Here is a 23643-nt window from a genome sequence, read left to right on the forward strand (position 1 = left end):
AGTAGAAAGAATCAGTGAAGGAGAGAGAGAGAGAGAGGCCATCCACTTGTCCCTATATCACCAATCAAAACTTTTTATTTAATAATCAACAAAGCACAATATTATGCATGCTTAAAAGTAATCAAAGTTTACCTCTAATCCTGAAAATTCCAGGATGTCCTGAGTTTCACTTTTGAATTGTTTGTCAGAGGAACTTTTTCCAAGATGTGTTATTATTATCCTTTTCCCTTTCCTTCCTCCTAATTTTAAGATCCCCCTTCTTCTCATGCTGCATTGGTTTCTCAGACTCCTTCAGAAATTAAGAACCCAAGCAAGACTAGTCTTTTATGTTCCAAACTTATTGATCCTTTCCTCTCATAAAAAATTAGCTATTGTAGATGAATGGATAGGAAGATGTGGTAGACACACACACACACACAAGAATATTACTCAGCCATCAAAAAAATGAAATCTTACTATTTGTAATGACATGGATGGAACTAGAGGGCATTATACTAAGTGAAATAAGTCAATCAGAAAGATAATTATCATATGATCTCACTCATGAATTTAAGAATCAAATGAATTTAAGAAATAAAGCAGAAGATCATAGGGGAAGGGAGGAAAAAATAAAAATAAGACTAAATCAGAAAGGAAGACAAACCATGAGAGACTCTACTCTAGGAAGCAAACTGAGGGTTGCTGGAGGGGAGGTAGGGGTGGGGATGGGGTAACTGGGTGATGGCCGTTAAGGAGAGCACGTGATGAAATGAGCACTGGGTATTACACACAATTCATGAATCACTGAACTCCCTCTGAAACTAATAATACACTATATGTTAATTAAAATTTGAATAAAATAATTTTTAAAAATTACCTGTCATGATCCAGTACCTTAAACGTCTCCTTTTTCATTATCTACTTAATCTTTTTTTTTTTAAAAGATTTCTTTATTTACTTATTTATCTGACAGACAGAGATCACAAGTAGGCAGAGAGGCAGGCAGAGAGAGAGATTGGAGGAAGCAGGCTCCCTGATGAGGAGAGAGCCCAATGCGGGGCTTGATCCCAGCACCCTGGGATCAGGACCTGAGCCAAAGGCAGAGGCTTTAACCCACTGAGCCACCCAGGCGCCCCTCATTATCTACTTAATCTAATGAATAATTTTATCTTTGACATTGGCTACTAATAATGGCCTAATTTTTATCTTTTCTATATTACATATGCTATTTAGGAGTGGCCCTACTAACTTAGTAAAAAGTGAAAGTGTGGGGCACTGGGAAGTACAAGTTTAAGCTCTGCCCTGTCTATGTGACATGGGACAAATCACCAGATTGTCTGGAGCTTGGTATGCTCACCGGAATTTTAGACCACTACTGAGTTCACTGAAGGGTTGTCATGCCCATGTGTGTAAGGACTTGCAAAATTCCAAGACATACTTAGTTAATATTTAATATTTAATTGATATTTAGTATGTAAAAATGCTTAACAATTAAAGTGTTCTATAGAAACATGTGCTATCATTACTATTATTACTACTATCATTCTAGTTAGTTTAACATAACTTCTCAAGGAGCTAAAATTCTTCAGAAGGAAAATGTATTAGAAGTACACTTCTAGTAATTCCTGAAAACATCAGAAAAACCTTCCCTACTGGAGTCTTCTTTAAAATTTTTCTTCTATTTTAAGAAATGATGACTAGTTATGTAAAATGCTCTGGGAATCTGCTTATGATGGGCTGATTGCTATTGACTAATGAATAAAATAAATAAGAGATTTACAAAGGAAAAAGAAAAAAGTCAATAAGATGTTGAATGTTAAATGTCTTTCTTAATTCTTTTCATCTTCCCATTATGCTCAGATATGTATGTCATATTTTCAAAACAAAATGGAATTGTGAAGATTCAGAAAGCTATAGAAATTGTGAAATTAAAAAAATCATCAGTACTAAATCTTTATGGATCATTGATTTAAACAAAAAGTTGTGTACTATATTTATGAACTATATATATATAATGAACTACATGTAATGAACTAAAGTCCATTAATCAGAGTCTGCTCCTTGTCATTTTCTTCCTAAGATTTTCTTTTTGTTGGTTCATTTCTAATAAATAGATGTCTCTGACAAGTCTAGCTTTGATCTTCATAACATGTACGTAAATTAAGAAAGATTCCAGAATGCAGAAGGAGGGGGTGGAGGAAAGGGAAATTTCAAAAAATGACTTGTTTATTTGGGGGAAGATAAAAATGTAAATCTTAATGTTCCCTTTACCTCATTCAAATAGTCACAAAATATTCACAAAATATTTTAAACACAAATTAAGCCACTGGGGAAAACAGTTTTGAAGAGTCTGTTACCTACTTATTAATATCCAATACCCAACAAGGAAAGTTAGCAAATAAGACAGCATGTGTTGAAACTGCTCTAGATGGATTTCAACATTTGCGGCATGTTTATATTTTTACAGGATGTGACTCAAAATTTGCTTTGAAGTATTTTGCATTTCTTACGGTAATAAAGAAAAAAGTTCTGTTTTCTTCCATTTCTCCATTAATATTTAGATAAAGCCACAATTTTCTCTTTGATTTACCAAAAATACAATCCTAAAAAATGTTATTTAGGGAATTTGCATCCAAAATATCATCTGACTCTTTTCTTAATCCATGTTTTCTTTATGACAAAAGCAGCTGATGTGTAGAAATTGTGTTTAGGGTCCTGATATTAATATATTTCTCCATGTATTATTTATATTCTGCATGCTTCCAAAATGAATTAAATAGTTATTTTGACAGTAAATAGAATTGTAGAATTTTTAAGAACTCAAAATCTACTGAATGATAAGTGAAAACAAATAAAATTGGCTTAGAACAATTTTTGCTTTGGAAGCACTATGTAAGCACTGAAAAAGTAACTAAAAGTCTTTCACAGACAGCTTGAAATCACTGAGAAGTTTTCTTTCCCTTTTTGGGTTATTATGTATTATTAAGCAAGTCAAATACTATGGGCAGGATTTATCTTGATTTTAGAAAATGATTAGCAAAAGAATCTAGTAGGATTCTTTTACGTATGAGGGAGATACAAGGACTTCGGTGAAATTCACAGAGGAATAACAAAAAAAGCTTGGCAAAGGTAATGAATGAAACATTGTCACAACCTGAATGATGACATGCTTTTATCATCATGAGATTATCAAAACATACTGAATTTTATAAATGTCAGAAAGTTTCTTTAAAAAAGTTAGGAAAATCCCAAATTATAATCCAAAAATAATATTTGATCAAGTGCATACCCCATGACACTCTCTGATGTGGGAATGTTATCCGGAACCTTGGGCTTGGTTGTGGCAGAACCCACACTTTGCAAGGGAACTTGGCAAACAAAAATATGCTCAGAGAAAGTATCAGACATACTGAAGTCTTTGAAAAACGACACAATGTCAGAATTTGATTAAAGAACAGATTCTGTTTGGGCTGAACAAAAGTCTCGGATGGGAGATGCTAACAGCTTTTAATATCTGAAGATCACTTAAGAGGAAGGAGAGAGGCCTCAGAAGAAAGAAATCCTGACACTTGGATCTCAGACTTTTGCCTCCAGAACCGTGTGAAATAAATTTCTATTGTGTAATCCACCCAATCTACAATGCTTTGTTACAGCAGCTCTAGCAAGCTAACACAGAGACTACTGTAGGATATAAACCCAGTTTAGATATTAAAGGTGATGCAAGATTGCCTAGTCATTTTCATAGCAACTCAAAATCTTTTATGAACTTTACACTTTGTATTCCCATGTTGATTTTATTTTTTCTGTGTTTATTCTTTTAACATTAAATTTCATTGAAAATCTTAACCCAATGGTTTTCTTCTCAATATACTCTACGGAAGAGATCTAGTTTAACAAAAATATCACAAGGACTTCACAACCAATAACAGCAAGCTTAAGTCATGCGTAAACTTTCAGGAAATGCAAAACATTTAATTTTTATCAAGATGTGTATTGTTAATGAAGTTTAGGATGACTGCTCATAATCTTTTGAATATTCATGTGCACAAGCCAGCCGTTAATCAAGTTAATCATAGTAGAACGTAGCTTTTTCTAACTCATTCAAATCATCTGCCCCTGGGAGCCTCTGGATGGCTCAGTCGGTTAAGCATCTACCTTCCACTCGGGTCATGATCCCATGGTCCTAGGATGGAGTCCTGCATCTGGCTCCTTGCTCAGGGGAGTCAGCTTCTCCCTCTGCCCCTCTCCCTGCTCCTGCTCTCTCTCACTCTCTCTTGGTCTGAAGTAAGTAAAATCTTTAAAAAAAAAAAAATTCTTCTGCCCCAATTGTTGATAAAGCTTAGTCCCGCCTTGCTCTATACCTGTTAACAAGCTAGCCACCTACTAATATAAGCACTCAGCATGACAGTGTGGGATATACTGGACTCACATTTGAAAATATTTTTAATTTAAAGAATATTATTTCCTATTCCTTTTAGATTTTCCTATTGGTAATATACCTTAGTTTATGGAATTGAGAAAAAAGTAAGCAAATGAATGTACTTACATGTCCTGCTAATTTAGATGCTTTCTCAAATTCTTCACCCTCTTCCATTAGTGCTTCTTCAGTCCCGGGTAAAGAATCTATTTTTACAAAAAGAATAAATAATTGTTATCACATATTGCTTACTGACTCTGTGATACATAAACCTATTATGAGAAGGATATGAAAGTGGCCAAATTGGCACTTGAAAAATCTTAGTGTTTTTGAGTTAAAATAAACAGTTGAATGCTATTTATTTAATTTAAAGACAACATATGAAAAATGTTAATTACTTCTAATTGAGAAGGACATGATGAAATAAAAATTGTATGACAGCTGCTGTTATGTTAGTCAGAGCAAGCCTGCTTTTGGCGTATGATTTAGCTAACTGTTGGAACTTTTATTGATGTCCATTTTCTGGCTTGTAATTTTATGTTTGTTTTATCTCTCAACTGTCTCTCTCTCTCTTTCTTTCTTTCTTAATTCCTTCCTTCCTTTCTTCCCTTCTTTTTTTTCTGGCTACACAATTTAAGCACCAGTTTGTGTTCTATTAAATGGGGTGGCAAATTCTGAAAAGTTTGGGGAAAGGTGCATCCCATGAAATGATAGTGGATTTTTCAGTTTTAAGTATCAAGTGAGAAGTCATGATTAGTTAGTATGACTAGATTTGAGGAGTGGGTGAGTATTGACTTTCTAATATGTGAATAAAATGATGGCAGCCCTTTCCATATGTCTACTGAATTATGTTAATTATAACAACAAGGATTTCTAAGGGTTATAAATAATTCTGCAATAAGGATAGATATATGGAACATTAGAAAAAGTCCGTGATTTAATAACTTTCTATTTGAATTTCAAAATCTAGTTTCAAAAATCAGTTAAGAGGAAAGTATTTTAAAACACTGGAAACTTTTAAAATTTATTTCTTTATATTTATTAATATTTGAAAGAGCCATATGAATCCTTCAAGAAGACTTTCCTTCAGATTCACATACATATGGAGGCAGATTTTTTCCACTGCATAAAAACGTGCACTCTGGGAAGAAAATCAAAGCATTAAATCCTTCAAAAGCTTAATGGTCACCTAAGACCAGAGAGACAGTGGAAAGCTTTGTGCAAATCTATAATCACAGCTTTTGAACCATGGAGCTCTGTCTCTAATAATTCAGAGTTTTACATTCAAGAAAAAAATTACTAAATCCCAGGGCACATAGTTCATCTAGATGTAAATGTAGATTTTTTTTTAGAACACAGAATTCTTTCCAACATAAAATTAACTTTATTTAGTTTAAAAAAAACTTTAAAAAAAAACTAAAACACTAAAAAAAAGTTGTTTCTTTTTAAATCCACATCTCAAGAAAGTATGTTCTTTGAGACATGGATACTTTCTTGAGATGTAGATAAATTTTACAATGTTACCTACCACGCTTCCAAACAGAATGATGACATCCAAAAGCAGCAAATTTTTGTTGATAAAATCAAGATAGATGATGAGAATTGTACCAAGTTCAAAAATATTAAGTCATTTATGAAGAATACTTGAACCCTTACCTACAAACACCCAGTTGTAAGGGTGACAATATGGCGATTCTTTAAATTAGAGTGTATAAATTAGCATAATTTAAGTCCAGTAAGGCTGAATTATATTCTCTATAACTGTGAGGAAATATTAGTGTAATTTTAGTATTCACTCACAATTTTTTGTTTCACTTATGTATTGAAACTATTAAGTAGAATATTTACTTAATAAATAATATTAAAATGTTCTACTCTACAAAGCAAATGACATATACAGAAAAAGAAAACCAACCCTCTTGTGGATTTGTTGATTTTTTAAGTTAGAAATACTATTCTCACGTTTTTCTCAATAAGTTAATGATTTTTTATTCATTTTTAAAGATTTTATTGACTTCTTTGAGAGAAACAGAAAGAGCACAAGCAGGGAGAGAGGAAGAGGCAGAGGGAGAAGTTCAGGCAGGTTCCCGGATGATCAGGAAGCTCCATGCAGGGCTCTATCCCAGGACCTAAGCTGGTCAGATGCTTGCTTAAAAGGACTGAGCCAGGGCGCCTGGGTGGCTCAGTTGGTTAAGCGACTGCCTTCAGCTCAGGTCATGATCCTGGAGTCCTGGGATCGAGTCCCACATCAGGCTCCCAGCTCCACGGGGAGTCTGCTTCTCCCTTTGACCTTCTCCTCGCTCATGCTCTCTCTCACTGTGTCTCTCTTCTCTCAAATAAATAAATAAAATATTAAAAAAAAAAAAATGGACTGAGCCACCCAGGCATCCCCAGTTAATAATTTTAAAGAGTACTGCCATTCTGCTAGGTTTTTCTTTTTTAGTAGATTTTATTTATTTATTTGAGAAAGACTAAGGGAGAAAGAGCATGGGGGGTTGGGGATAGGGCAGAAGGAAAGGGAGATGCAGACTGCTCGCTGAGCACCTAGCAGACTCAAATCCCAGTACTTGATCCCAGGACCCAGAGACCATGACCAGAGCTGAAGTCAGATGCTTAAATGACTGAGCCACCTAGGCATCCCTGTCATGTTTGATTTTTAATGCATGTATGTACTAATTATTTCATTCACCCACTTATTGTGTATTTGTACATTCATTTAATTCAATAAATACCATATACTAGGCATTTAACTTGGTGTTTTCAAAATTTGAATTTGAGCAAGATAATTTTCTATGACTCTTTCTCTTTGGAATATACTTGAACACCTTTACAGTATTAATTTTTTAAGAAAAATGAACATTTTTATAAAAGGAAGGTAGTGGTGGCTTTTTATGGTTTTACATTCTATTCTATTCTATTCTATTCTATTCTATTCTATTCTTGTTTTTGGTTGAATTCTTCCTGGCTATTGGTGCCATATCCAGTGAGGTCCATTCAATTTAATGTAGAAGGATAATGGTGAAGTACTACCAGAATATTTGCAAAGTTACATATTCATTTTAAAAGCTGTTAAATTGAAAGAACCCTTCTAAATAGTCCAAATCTAGGCCAGAATATAAATCTTATATACCCGTAGGGACAATAGATATCATGAAAATAAAATCTTAGTGTAGGAGTACGTTGCATTTTTTAAGAGCTCTGAATGCATTGCTTATTAACCATAATTGGTGGAGGCATATATGTAAACTATTTTGCTCTATTTCAGAACAATTCCTTTTTTTTTTTAAAGATTGATTCTATTTATTTATTTATTTATTTATTTATTTGACAGACAGAGATCACAAGAAGGCAGAGAGGCAGGCAGAGAGAGAGAGGAGGAAGCAGGCTCCCTGCTGAGCAGAGAGCCCAATGTGGGGCTTGATCCCAGGACCCTGAGATCATGACCTGAGCCGAAGGCAGAGGCTTTAACCCACTGAGCCACCCACGTGCCCCCAGAACAATTTCTTTATAAAAGTATACTTACTTTCCATACTTATATAAAGTATAAATGATTTTCAAAATACAAGCAACTCTTGTATTTTGAATTACAACTCTTTGAGCTTTTTTCAATCACATGGAGGGGGAAATGAGTATCTAAATTTCTCAAATATTAGAATTTATCTTGTCATTTCACGTTAGAGAAGAAGAAACCAAAACACAGAAAAACAAGTAATTTTGTCAAAATCTAACAATATCTGGCAGCACTGGTCTGGGAAACTTAGCCAACGCAATTGATTGCGCATCCTCAGGTAAGAACCTAGAAATGTGTAGGGTTTATCATAATGTTTAGCTCTGTCCAACTTGTTTCTCTTGTTAGTTTTACCTTTGCTGTTTATGTCACAACAGATTTTTTTATGCAGAAAGTTACACCTATTTGTAGAAATATGTATGTTTATGGAGCCAAGCTCAATGTGGATGCACAGTTGACTTAAAATTAACATCAGCAAATTTGGATAATACCAAAAATATTTAATTACTGAATCTAGTGATCTAACTAAGTAGAAAAGAGTGTACTGAATCAGAAACTTAAATTTTGTAATTTGCTGATTAGGTTTACTAAAATTTGAATGTGAAGAATTCAGGATATAAGCAGTTCAAGAAAGGAGCCTAATGAATATCCCCCCCATGGATGCAATTAAGTATAATCAGTGAATTAAGTATAATTCGTGATGATGCATTGTTAAAATTTCCAAAATATTTAAATCCTTACAATATTCAGTTATTATGCAAATGTGATTGCTGAAGGATATATATCTCCCTGGTGGATTAGTGGATTCCTGTGGTTTTCATAAAATTAAAAAACATAATGGGCCAATAATGAAATAATATTTGCTTTTTGTCTAGTTTTATACCTGGCATGGTGCAGGACACAAGAAAACCTCAAGAAGCATATAATCCAATTGAGCAAGAACAACACACAAGAAGTAATTCAAAAACTATTAAGGGAAAAGGAAAAGGAAAACATTGATGTGGGCTGGACACCAGATACAATTGATGTGATCTTAGAGCACAGGATCTGAATAGACAGAGAGGAGGAGAAAGAATTCACTATGAATCAGGGAAGAATGGCTTAAGTTAAGGTACACATGCAAGACTATCAGTGAAAAGAAGCCAGTCTGATTCCAAACCTAGAGTGTCAAGGAATGGCCAACCCAGGTCCTCCATGTCACTAGTGCCACATGGCTCAACTTTCATTGTCAATGTTAAAGGTCTGCCATGGGTGTATACCATCTCATTGGTACTACAAGAGACTTGAGTATAAAGAAACTATTATCATTTCTTGTCTTGTGCTACACTATCATTGGTTCATGTTCCCACAACACTTCCTTTTGTTTTAAGATTTTATTTATTTATTTGAGAGAGAGAGAGAGAGATAGCAACAGAGATAGCAAGACAGAGCACAAGCTGGGAGGAGAGGAACAAGCAGACTCCCTAATGAGTGGGAATCCTGACACAGGGCTTGATCCTAGGACCCAGAGATCATGACCTGAGCAGAAGGCAGACACTTAACTGACTGAGCCACCCAGGTGCCCCAACACTTTGTTTTTTAATGTTTAATGTTAATATTTGACATGTAAAAAAAGTATAAATAGTTGACCCTCGAACAACACAAGTTTCAACTGCATGGGTCCTCTTACACATGGATTTCTTTCAATAAACACAGTGCAGTATTATAAATGTATTTTCCTTATGATTTTCTTAGAGACATTTTCTTTTCTCTAGCTTACTTTACCGTAAGAATAGAGTATATAACACATATATAAAATATGTGTTAATCAACTATTTATATTATTGGTAAGACTTCTGGTCAACAGTAGGCTTTTAGCAGTTCAGTTTTTGGTGAGTCAAGTTATACTCAGATTTGAAACTATGCAGGGGTTTTTCATATACCCTATATATATCCTATATAAGGATTTTCAACACAGGACCAACCCCTATGTTGGTCAAGGGTCTATTGTATGTATATATATACACACACACACACACACACACACACATATATATACACACACAATATACTATATACATATGTATGTATATAGTATATTTAGTTACAAAGCATAATGGTGAACATCCTCAAACCATCCTCTAATTTAAGAATTAAGTCATTTCCAATAACCTGCATATACCTGCGAGCACCTTTCTTATCCCACTTCCTTGCTTCCCCCACCCCCTGAGGAAAATCACCATTTTGAGTCTTCATTCCTTTCTTTAAATATAGTTTTATCACTTATGTATATTTTCCTAAAGAATATATTAGTTAGATTTGCTAGTTTTGAGCTTTATAAAAATGGTGTTCTATGACTTACTTTTGTTTAATCGATATTATGCTTTTAAGATTCATTCAGTTGGGAGCTGTAACTCACTCATACCAGATTGGGAGACTCACTGACATTTTCAGATCAGTTGCTTTAAATTAGCCATAGTGGTAGTATTTACATCATGGGAAGCATCAACCTTTACAAATCAGGGCTTTCGTTTTCAAAGAAAGAGTTGTTAACATTTGCCAGCACACCTCTGATTTCATTCATCCTCGGTGTGTATTTGGAATACAGTTCTCTACAATGGGACAATTCCACAGTGTATCCATTTTCCTGTCCGCCAGCTTGTTGACAAAGGTTATTCACATTTCATGGTACCTGAGACTTGTTTCTCTAAGATATTCCCCCGAAGTAGAGTTTCTGAGCTTTAGATTATGTGAATGTTCAAGACTTTAAAATAATGGAAAATGTTTCCAAAATTGTTTATGCCCTTCCTAGAGTGCATGAATTTCCTCTCTTCCCTGTCTTCACCAGCACTTACTTTTGCCAGATTTCCTAATTAATACCAAAACAAGGGTAGTAAAACAGCATCTCTCTATGGTCTTCATTTGCTTTTCTTTGATTACTAAAGTAGTCAAGCATTTTTCATGTGTTCATTTGCCATTTGTGTTTCCTTTTCTGTGAAATATCTGCTCATATCTGTTATTTATTTTTCTATTGTTTGTTGATCTTTATTAAATTGTATATTGATTATGTATTCTGAATATTAATCTTTAATCAGTGGCAAATATTGCAAATGTATTTTGCTATTTTGTGGCTGATTGATTCACCTATTTTTTGATCTTTTGAGGAACAGGAGTTTTTAACATTCTATAGTTGACTTAATTTTTTAGTTATGTTTTAGGATTTTTTTTTCACCTTCTTTAATAAGTCCTTCTCTATCCAAATGAAGGAAAATATTTTCCCATAGCTTCTTTTCTAATTATCCCAACTGGATGTACTGATTGCATCTGGCCAGAACGCTGAATGATGAAACAGTGATAAATCTTAGATGTCATTGTTATGGCATTATATGTACTTTTTCATTTATGTAGGAAACTTTCTGAAGTGCCCTGACATTAACATAATGTGTGGGTTTTTTAAAGATTTTATTTATTTATGAGAGAGAGAGAGAAAGAGAGAGAGAGAGAGTATGAACAGGGAGAGGCGAGCAAGAGGGAGAAGCAGCCTCCCCACTGAGCAGGAAGTCCTACATGGGGCTCAGTCTTGGGACTGCAGGATCATGAGCTGAGCCAAAGGCAGATGCTTAACCCACTGAGCCACCCAGGTGCCCCTTAAATATGCTGTGTTAAGGGGTTTGAATTGTCTCCTACAGAAAACAGGATAAAAGAAGCAGCTTTATTTTTAGAAAGATAATAAACTAAAAAGATTAGATGGTACAAGGAATACCTATTTACAGGCTTGTTCCAGTAGGCAGAGAAAAAGGACAAAAGCACAGAGGTGGTGTCAGGGAAAATGAAGAGGAGGTTGGTCTGGAGAGGAAATTCACTGCTACAATTTGAGACCAATTTAATATAGGGCTGAGAAAGAGGAAGGAAAATCAAATATGGTGTTGACATTTCTGCTGAAAGTCAAAGGGATCTATAATGTGAAAATGGGAGTAGGCAATGTAAGTTACAAAAACAAGTTGCAAGTAGTGACAAAATTTGGGGAGGAGCCAAAATATAGTTGACCTGTTTCTACCTAAATTGGGCACAGATATTACGAGGCTGCACCTCAGAATCCACATGTCTTGCTTCCTTTTCTCCCTTGCCCTTAACCTTCTGACACACAGCCCAAGGGAGAGGTGGATATATGACTGTTACCATGACCTGGAGCAGGGCAAGATGTTTGGTTTGGTTTCGTTTCGTTTCTTTCTTTCTTTTTTTAATTTAATTTATTTATTTGTCAGAGATCACAAGTAGGCAGAGAGGCAGGCAGAGAGAGAGGAAGGGAAGCAGGCTCCCTGCTGAGCAGAGAGCCCGACATGGGATTTGATCCCAGGACCCTGGCATCATGACCTGAGCTGAAGGCAGAGGCTTTAACCCACTGAGCCACCCAGGCGCCCCTCTTTCTTTCCTTTTTAATCATCAGGTGCCATTCAAATATAGTAAATATTGTTGGATTTAAAACTTACCCAAAGAATCTGGGACTATTTCATCTGGAGAATGCAGTGCTTGCGATGTCTCCTCTGTCCTTTCTGCCAGGTTGTCTCCTTGAAGCCTACATAATTAAAAATGGTCATTGAAACCTTGAATAATGTGGAATTGTGAAATATGAACTATATACTACTGGGGACGTGACAATGAACTTTTCAACTTAAAATCAGACATCCTTCTTCAAAGGAGAAATAAAGGTTTACGAAAGTCTTTGTCATAGAATGTTTTTGTTTTTCTAGCCTTTAAGGAAAGAAGTCTTTCCTCATCTTTTTTTTTATACACATGGGAAGATTAAGTCTAGGCAGAATCTGCTTTTCTTCTTAGCCTGACTAGAGGAAGGTTTATAAGCAAAGGTTTTCATTAAAACTGTGATGGGGAAGTGAGTGGAAGAAAAGCAGAAGTCCAACACAGCGGGCTCACCTTGCTTCTGGATCCCATGGCATGAGAGGGCTTCTGTGGTTACACAGAGGTTTATTAAACACAGTTCTCCAAATCAACCAAACTTGAGCTTAAAGGCCTACAGGTCAAGATAAGTCTCAACAATGGAAGTTAAGATTCCTAATCTATGTGACTCCCCAGGGTTCTCACAGACACTCGGTCTTCAAGAAGGGAAGACATGGGTACTTTCTGGACAATATATTTCTGAACTTCTGTGTCCACCTTGCAATAGTGAGACCAGCGATATCTAATTCAAACAGTCTGGATTTATCTTATACTGTGAAATCTCCATAGCAGGGGAGGTAGAGCTTATTAATAACTGCTAATACTCTGTCCTAACAATAAGCTCTACTAATATTGGAGGACAATATATCAAATAATCCAGAGATGGGAAGTTTCTATCAGTACCCTTATTTTTTTCTTGCATTTAGCTGATGGCAAGTGCCCTCATGGGAGAATATTGATAAATGCATAACAAATAGCATTAATATTTTTAAAATTACAAACTCAAGTACAATTCTTAACTGTATCAGGCTCAGAAGTTAAACTCTTCAACTGTTTTACATCTTTGTTTTTATATGCTACAGTAGAATCACATACTAATTTGCATTTTGCTTTTGCATATTCAAGCACATATGTATGACTTTATTTTTTGTGTAACTATAAATACTATAAATTATGTTTTCATCTTTATTCTTTTAATACTAAATTAATATTAATATTAAATTCTGCACATTTTGTACATATATATTAATAGTTACCTATTACCTTCTATATACAAAACTATATTTACTGTGTTATATAAGCTAACTAAAGAATTCTCAATAGTAATTTCCTGATAGTCATAACACTTTTTGGTCAAATATGTACAATGTATACTTTTTTAATTGATTTTATACTCTGGATTAATTTTTTAAAAGTTTACTTTGAAAGAACAACATCACCTTTAAATGATTTAGCTACATACTTCTTAAATCTGTCCAATCATTTATTTTATTTCTAATAATTAGAATAAATACTTCATTAGTCTGCAATATCAAATAGTCTTTTCACATTTCCTTTGTCTATGACCATTTCATCAAATTTTCAAAGTAAGTATGTAGAAACATGAGATACTGAAAGGTGTAAGCAAAAATTATCATAAAAAATTGATAAAGAACTCCAACACATTTGGATATTTCAAATTAGATTAAAAAACCTAAATGGAAGATAAATCCCCAACAAAGGCAGAAGGAAAGAAGCAAAAAATAAAAACTAAGTTGTAAATTTCCTTTTGCTCATGGCAAGCTTCAATAAGAAAGATTTATTTTGTATTTATTAGTATGCTCAGTAATGAGCCTAAGGTTGAAGAGATGTAAATAAATTACAAATGATCCTGATTTCACAGACTTCTCAATTTAGCTGAGTCAAAAAGACAAACGGCCGTGAAAACAACTCAACAAATTGGGTGGCCTTGAAGCTGGCTCATCTTCATCCAAACGCTGCCCTCCAGATACCGTAAGAGTTGGATTTACCGTGACTTGGCGGCAACTCCATCAAGGAAGGCTTCACAGCTCTGCCCTCCTTGAATGCTCTGCCAAGGTTTCCCAAACTGTAATCCACACAGCACTACTTTTGTAAGAGGTTAATAGGCGCTGTGCAAACAAGGGTTATGTGGGCAAGTCCGGGAAATACAGTCTTAATAAAAGTTAATTTTTTTTTCCCTTTACACTACAAGAGTTGTACTTATACTCCCAAACCTTTTCTCTTTGCTTTCTAAAGCTCCTTTTCCATTTTAAAAAGTCTCTCATATTCTCAGTGCCTAAACAAAATGCTTCCTGCTTTGCCTTGTCACCATTGAAACCCTTTTCTAAGAATATTACAACTTTTTTTTCCTCTGAGAACATGAGAGTGCCTCCTCTCCAAAGGAGGCTGCCTAATCCCTTGACCTCAGATAACACAGGATTAGAAATATTCACCTTCCTTCTTTGTGCCTGTGAAGACGTTGCTCAGAATTAAAGTTTTCTTCTTCACCTCAAGCATCATTATCACCTTGAATGATTTCCATGTTCTTGTGTATCTACCCACTAATTTCAAAGTCTCTTGATCCCAAATCTGGAGATACTCCCTTTTACCTCACCTTCCCTTGCCCAAGGAGAGTTAACCCAGAATTCCTCCATGTCAGCAATCTTTAAGTCCAATGTTCTGTTCTCTGACAAAGAACTCACCTCCTTTAGGCTCTTTCACAAACTCACTGTTCTTAACATTTTCTCTTTAGTCAAATATGGATCCTAATTTCTATTTTCTCCCTCGCCTCCCTTCATTCCAGTTCTGCCCTACTCAGCTGGGTCTTGTGGTCTCCTCAGTTCCCAAGCACCTATACCTCCTGTCATTACTGACCAACCAGACCCTAATTCCATATTAATCCATCATTTTCCTACATGTTTGCCCCTGGAGCAATGCAGGAGAAAGTCAGACACTCTAGGATTCGTGAGTACAAGTCAACGGTCTCCAACATTAAACTCTGGCTTCTTGGCTTCTTAGTTGTCTTTCTTCCATTCCTTTCAAAGTCTTTACAAAACTATTATCTCTTTTTTAGGTCACCTAGAAAAATGATATATTAAGGAAGAAAGATTTGCTACTCTTCCTTGCATAGCTCCTACAGAATTATCTTCAACCCAGCCAGTATTCACCACCTTTCTAATTCACAAGGGGTGAGACCCTCTCTCCAGTATAAGGTTCAGACAATCCATTTAGGCTGGTGATTTGGATCCCCCCCTCTCATCTCTTTTGGACCTTAATTTATTTTATCCATTACTATTCATTCTGTTCATTCTGTTCATCTCCATTGCTCATTTCCCATAGCACAGAAGCAAGTTCATTTCTCTTTCAGCCTTAAAACACACACACACACAAACACACACACACACACACATCCCTCTCATAATTATCTCAAACATCTAACTGTTGCTTTTTCTTGCTCATTTTTCTCTGAGCCAAATTCTCTAAATATCATTCATTGCCTTTGCTTCCATAGTTTTCACTCATTTCTCAGCCTATTTTTATTTGGTCTGTGTCTCTGCCATTCTGAAATGACTGTCTGACCTAATTGCCATATAAAACAGAAAATTTTCATGCCTTATATTTATATAACTTTCAATTGTACTTTGTATGAATACTCTTTACCCACTCTCTTTTACACTGACTCTCTGAATCAGCTCATCTACTCGTGGTTTTAATCACGTATAGATTGACATTTGTCAGATCTTTCTCTGGAGTCCTCAGCTCAAGATTGGTATAGCCAAAGTTTTGTAGGACATTTTACTTAGATACACCAAAAGCATCACAAAGGCATCATGTCCAAAAACAAACTCATTTTCATCAACACCCTGTCTTGCTAATCAACTCAGTGTTGTTAAGTATACCTCCTAAGGAAATTTTCTGAATCCATCACTTCCTCTCTGCACACTCTATAAGTTTGCTGCTCATTTTTATTCACCTAGATTACTACATAGTGCCCCCACTGATGGTCTTACTTAGAAACTTGCCCCTCAAAAATCCATTTTCCATATGGCTACCAGAATGTTCAGAACAAATCCAAACATATTACTCTTATGATTTAAATATTTTAGTGCAAGAGATCTTAACATGAGTATTTTTAGAGAGTCTGTGGGCAGGTTTTAGGGGAATCACAATAATTCACAATAAATGGAATGAAAAATTTTTGGCAGATGTGCTCTTTTTGGACAGGGAGACAGTAACTTCAACCAGATTTTCAAAATAATCTTTGACTCAAAAAAGTTTAAGAACTACCATTTTTGTGGGCTTCTCATCACCTGCAAGATGAGTTATGGTTTCCTTACCAAGTCATTTGAGTCTGTCTATTGCACAACCCCTACCTGTCTCTGCAAATTCATCATCTTTGACTTCATACTCCATAAACTCCACTTCTTACTTTTTTGCAGATATTTTGTTATTAAGTCTCTGGACTATTATATAATTATCTCTGGCATGACTTACTTTCCCCCTTTTTACTATTTGGATTAATCCTAGTTTTTCATTCTAGAATCTCTTCAGAATCTTCTATTCCAGAAGTCTTAGCACCTATGCAAAACTTTATGCTCTTGCTTCACTATATTCTCTTTAGATGTCTATCAATACACTCCAAGTGTCTTAAAGGCAGGAATTTTATTTTTCATGTTTTTATGTCCCTAAAACCTAGCTTAAGTTGAGCTTGCTACATTTTAAGTTCTAAAAGAGATTTCCTAAGGCATTTTTTAATGATTAGCTAATCATTATGAATGAATATGAATATAAGATAATATGAGATAAGGACAAGAAAACAGGGCACGCCCTATATATGAGGAATTTTCTACAGCATCCTCTAATAATAGAGTTACATTTCCTTGAAAAGAGGTAACACTATCTGGTGGATATTTAAGGTTAAGCAGTTCTTAACCTGGTTGGACTCAATGCAGAACATGAGTCAGAGGCTTATGTGCCAGTGCTTATATGATCTGGGGGGCAGGAGGGAAGGACATGGGAGTAAAACACTAATGGAGAGAAAGCCAATACAAGTATGTGTTAGTGAACCAGCCCCTGTACAGATGGCTGCCACACAATCCCACAAGAATTCTGAGGATCCTTACGAAATGTGTCCACTTAAAGAACGAAAGTGTAAAAGTGTAAAGAATTTATCCATAGGCTTCTGGTCAAGTGTAGTCCCTGAGCACTGATAACCCTGACCCAATAAATTGTATATACAGTAGTACTGAGTGATTCTTATTGTCATCCCAGGGCAAGAAATGAGATGCAAAAGATAGTAGCAAACGTGGGATGCTAAAGATTGCAATGGCACAAAGCTGGTTGCTACAGTTAGGAATATGTGCAGATACAGTTGCTAATAAGTATTTGAGATGACATACAAGTGGGGCTGATAACAACAGTAAATGTGTTTGGCTTTAAAACAAATCAATCAGATTTAATTTTATATTGGCCAATGAGGCCTGGTTAGAGGAAATGCTATTATTATACCTATTAGTAAATTCTAGCTCCAAGTTTCTGAGTCAACAATCATCAACAATCAGTTTTTTTTTTAAGATTTTATTTATTTATATGACAGAGAGAGAGAGAGAGAGGGAGAGAGAGTATGAGAGAGTACAAGCAGGGGGAGCAGTAGGCAGAGGAAGAGGGAGAAGCAGGCTCCCTGCTGAACAGGGAATCCGATGCAGGGTTAGATCCCAGGACCCTGAGACCATGACCTAAGCCGAAGGCAGACACCGACGGAGCTGCCCAGGTGCTTAACTCAGTCTTAGTAGTGACAAAAACAATGAAAGATAGCATCCTAAGAGACTGTTGTAATATCTATCACAGAGCCTATCGTAGTACCAGGCACCTGTGTATGATCAATAGGAATACTGATCAATGTAATGTAAGTCTCTGGGTCTTATAATATTGATTTAAGGAAGATGGACCAGTCAAGAGAAAGAAGATTGAAGCTCATTTAGGAGGCTGGTAGCTACAGCAGTAGTTCAAATTTTGCTTGTTTGCAGATATTTTGAGATTCAGTTGATCTCAAAGTCTCATTCTGGATGAAGAAGCAAGGAAACCAAAAACAGGGTGAAATAACAGCTCAGTCCTAGCCCAAAATGGTCAGTAAAAACACATTACTCCATTACACATTCAATCCAGTTGAATTATGTGATGTGATGAGAGAAGATTCAAGTAAGTGAATTCTTACTTTTTCACTTTGGCCTAGAAGACATTCAAACTTGTAAGCAGCCATCTTTCTGCTTTTATGTTATCATGCTATCCATGATGTGTTTTAATCCTCCTTGAATACTTTCTGGAAGAAAGTAGTATCTAACTATAACTAGAATGGGAATTTTTCCAATGTTTTCTTGAACCAAATGGAATATACTCTGGTATGCATGAAATTAAATGCCAAGCTAACATTTCTAGCCTATATAGTTCAGAGGACATGATAAACAAAATCTGGATTAACTGGAGAAACCTTAAGGGAGTAGGGGGTATATGAACTGAGCTTAGATAAAGCTAAAGTTTGATTAGGCAAAAAAAAAAAAAAAAAAAAAGAGAGAGAGAGAGAGAGAGGTAGGGTATAGCTGGGGCTAGATGAAGCAGGACTTTCTATAATGTCATCTAGAAATTTGATGCTGAAGTACCTAGTCTTCCTCCCTGATGAAAACGGAGGCCAGTGGAGGGTTGAAACAGAGGGACATGATCAGACTTCCACTTTGAGAAGCATGTGCTGCGTTGAGCATAGACTACAGGGGGGCACACATGGAAGCAGGGAAATTCTTTAGGAGGTTATTCCACTGATCTTGTTGAGAGCTGAGCACGGCGTGCCTAGGGGTGTCAGTGGTGGCTCGGGTAAGAAGTGGATGGATTATGAATAAATTCTGTAGGTGGAGCCCAATGGTGTACCCAATCAACGAGATTTGGGGTGGGGGGAATTAAAAAAAAATGTTGTCATTTTTCTGTCCTGAGCAACAGAAATTATCATGTTGCCATTTGCTGAGATAAGGAAAACTGAGGGGAAAGCAGATCTGTTGGGGATTAAGCTGGGGACATGGTAAGTGTAAATGCATTTTGGACATGTAGGTAATGGTATAGAGTAGCAGCTGGAAGTCCATGTAGAGATGCTGAAAAGATTGCATGGAGCTGTGGAGGGAGGCTTGCGCTTTCTGGATTCTAAAACCTCTACAGAGGACTTCAGAATAGGATACACTACTATTTAGGTCAGCTGTTTTGAAGAATATGATATCCTGAGATAATATATCGTAATAAATGTCAATTAGAGCAAGTAAACCATGATAAACAGTTCTAGTTTTCAGAAATTTTGAACCATTTTCTTCAAATGGTAAAAATTAACTCATCTTCCCCCTTCAAAGTATGCTTTTAATTCACAAAACCTCTTTCGTTAAATCAGTCATCCAGTCATTTCCAAGTCTCCTTCTAAACATTAATAGTCCATTTTAAGATTCCAGTATGTGTCTCCAGAATTATTTTTTGAGAAAAATTCTAACAACTTATTGTCACCCACTCACTTTTGACTTCTTAAAAAAGCCCAAATTGTCATCAACATCAAAAATTTATTGGGGATCTTCAAAGGCCAAGCTCTCCTCTGAGCCCTGAGCCCACAATCTGGCAGGAGATCTGCATGGATTTGCATGGTCTTTCTAATTTCTTTGCAAGCTTTTGTGAAGTCAGAAATCAGGCCTGAGGTTCCTGACACTATCAGGGCCTAGTATATTCCTTTACCTTTGTGCCCCTCAAATAACGACGTAATTTAAATGGTATGTCTCTGAATTCACTAAACACTTACTGTAATTCCTTTTCTATCCCACGGCTGCTGTCCCATGGAACTTTGCTGCCCTCCTCCCTAAGTTTTTCAGGGAATTACCTGGACATTCTTCCTCCCATACTCCCTTCCAAACCATGGACACAACCCAGCATTCTCCCTTAGCCCTGTCCATTCCAGTCTGACCCTCTGGTGAATGGTCTGCTTCCTGTGACTTGGGCCCCTGGACACCATCTCTCCGACTCCTCAGCACCCTTCTCTGGACCCCCAACACAGATCAACCTCCCAGAGCTTCCACCAAATACTCCTTCCAGCAGTCCCTTGATTTCACTTCTTATTTTAGCATAGTCATTTAAAAATCTTCCCTCATCCATCTAAGGCACTCTTGTTCGTTCTTGCCTCTGGCTGTTCAGGTCACTTGAGGATAAGTAACAATATAGCAGGATGAAGCACCTTTTTCCTGAAAGCAGAAGGCAGTGGAATAACATCCTCCTTCACCAGAGGCCTTCCCTTAAATATGGCTTTGTAAATTCTCTCGCTTGTTCTCAAGAACCTCCGAATGTGAACCTCTAAAATAGAATGATTGATGGTAACACAGAGATAAAAACCGTGCTCTTTCCTGCTAAATTTTCCTTTTAACTTCCTATCTCCCAAAAATGAGCTATGGGTCTGCAAACTCTCTGTAGAAACTCTCTAGGGGTGGGGGGTGGGGGAGGTTGGAAGGGGGGAAGGGGTGCATTGCAGACAAGTAGTTGCCTTAGCTGGCCTCTTATCTGGGCTGCTAATTACTTTCCTGGCAGAGGCTTAAGAATTTCAAAGCTAAATCTGAGGAAAGCACACGTGGAAAATAGATGTTTTGTTTTCAGTCTCCTCTGCTTTATCTCAACTCAAAGGTAAAAATGTCAACACAAAGTAAGCTGGAGGAGATCAGGCACCAAGCAGGATGGATTCTCAGACACTCTGGGACTGCTGGACAGTTTCCAGGCAGATGTGACCAGAATGTGGGCCACTGACTCCCACACCTTGGCCAGATTGTTAAACACACGAGGGATGGCATAAGAGGCCCTCCAACTTGTCCCAAATCCAAGGCGGCCATGAGAAAGGATTAAAATCAAATTGCCAGATGGCTCTGGACCTAACGAAATGTCTAGAGAAAGCAGCCAAATGCAGAAGGTCTGAACTAGAGGCAGCTCTGGGCATTGGAGAACAATCTTTAAAATCTATCTAAACAGAAATAGGCAGTTATAAGGTGCTTATTTGACTTTGTAGACCTGTGGTTCTCAGTTTCTGGTAGACTCCCCTAGAGAACATTAAAACCCAGATGGCTAGGCTCCACCCATAGAGTTTCTGATTCAGAAGGTCTGGAATACAGCCCAAGCATTTGTTTCTGTGAAGTTCCCAGGTGAGGCTGATACTGAAGGCCAGGGGACTGCCCTCTCTGCAGTGCCTCCTTTCTTCACAGCTGTGCAAGGACATGTCTCCCCCTCCCCCAACCATTCTCAAGGTTGTCCTAGCGTTGCACCATACTGGAACTCCAAAAATAGAGAAGGATCTACCAGATGATGTTAGTATTTTCCTTTCTCTAACTTGCTGGGTATTGACCTTTTTAGCTGAACACTAAATTTTATTCCCAGGTATATATGATTCCATCTTATATCCATCTCTTCCATAATAGAAGTTAAAATCCAAGTTGGATTCATCTTGAGCTCAGGATGTTATATACTTAGGCTAAATCAGAGAATTGCCTGGTCAGCAGGTATCTAGCTCAGCAGCAGCTGTGAGAGGTTTTTTTAAAGAACCGATTTCTAACAGGTTGAAAAATGGGATTGTATGGGGAGCCAAAACACCCTTTTGGAAAACTGCCAAAACTTTTGTTCCTTCTTTAGGCATTCCTTCCTTTAATCAGAATACCAAATCAGAGTACTTTACTCACAGTACCAAAACAGAAGGCTGCCTCACATATGTACCTCACAGAAGACCATCCCTCTTTCCTGTATCTCCTGGAAATATCTGTTAGATTGCTGAGTTCTTCTGTAAGGAGCCATTCTCTCTCCCACTCTCTGGTACTTAAAAACAAACTCAACCCTGTCAGGCTTTTTTATGCTATAGTGCTGGTAGAGAAATGTATCTTGCTGCCTTAGACGGTTTATGTTCCTTTTTTTTTTTTTTTTTTTTGCTTTCTCTATTTCACAAAATTTGGAATAATTGGAATTCAGTTGTGGTAACTAGTAGAATTATGGTATGCTGAAATTCCCAAATTATGATGCTATTACTTTGTACCAGAGAGAAGTTATGTTTTAGCAGGGTTCTATCTGCTCACACATGGTGATTGAGAAAATGTTGCCAGTGATAGGCAGTATCACACACTGAGCAATTGTTACTAGGTATGGAACCAACATGAAGGAATGAACCATGGGCAGCCCCATGGCAACCCTTCTTGATAAAGTTGCCCATTTTGGGGAGGAGTAAATAAAGGAAATCCCACCAAATCCTACCAAATTTCACCTACTTAGGAGGGATGGTGGATAGAGGACAGGGAAAATCGGAGAAGATTCCCTTAGAAATCTGAAACCACTGTCCACTGAGGTTATAGCCTTAAAAGGTGAGCTAGCTTGCTTCTACATCAAACAGAAAGGCTCCTCTGGGTGCGGATTTTATGACCTGACTTTCCCATAAAGTCAGAGTTACTATAAGGGTAACTTTCCATGTTCTAATGAAGGACAGTACAATACAAAACATTTAAGCATACAAACATGGTTCCCTTTCCTCCATGCTTTAATGTAGTCCTCATGTACCCATAACAGGCAATAAACAGTTGCTAATTGAGTGAATCAGTCTTTAGCATTATCTCTAAGTTTGAGATCTCTTCTATGTTGTAAGTTTTTTGTAGGACAGGAAGCTTGGCTTGTTTAAATTTGTTTTCAGCAATGACCCTGGGTAATAAATGCAACCTTGGATAATAATTTTTTTAATTCTTCAATATTAAATTGCCATATTTATTAATATTTGGAAAACATAATGAAATTTTCTGATAGACAAGTTGATGATCTGGCAAACAAGATTGATTTAGAAAATGTTACATATGTGGGACCCCTAAAGAGATTATAATAGAAAAGATAAAGGCATTCTTTTATTCTTTTTTTTTTTTTTTAAGATTTTATTTATTTATTTGACAGAGAGAGATCTCAAGCAGGCAGAGAGGCAGGCAGAGAGGCAGGCAGAGAGAGAGGGGGAAGCAGGCTCCCTGCTGAGAAGAGAGCCCGATGCGGGACTCGATTCCAGGACTCCGAGATCATGACCTGAGCCGAAGGCAGCGGCTTAACCCACTGAGCCACCCAGGCGCCCCAGCATTCTTTTATTCTTTTAACAATTCCTTTAAAATTCTTAAGAAGGACAACCCTGAATACAAATGTCTGCGTAATTGGAAAAGCCAATAAGACATAAAGATATTAGGATGATTCATCTTTTGGGATAACATTCTTAAAGAAGAAAGACATTCAGTGACTTACT

General features: G+C 36.6%; 1 protein-coding gene across 1 annotated transcript in view; it reads right to left on the reverse strand.

The window, feature by feature from the left end:
• The window catches only part of C4H8orf34 (chromosome 4 C8orf34 homolog), a 383506-nt gene that overhangs the window by 72410 nt on the left and 287453 nt on the right, over nucleotides 1-23643 (reverse strand). Inside the window, 2 exon segments of the mRNA XM_047728261.1 lie at nucleotides 4526-4602; nucleotides 12374-12459. Of these exon segments, the coding sequence (XP_047584217.1) occupies nucleotides 4526-4602; nucleotides 12374-12459 (163 nt within the window).

This window comes from Lutra lutra, chromosome 4 (genome assembly GCF_902655055.1).
Source record: "Lutra lutra chromosome 4, mLutLut1.2, whole genome shotgun sequence".
Lineage (NCBI taxonomy): Eukaryota > Metazoa > Chordata > Mammalia > Carnivora > Mustelidae > Lutra > Lutra lutra.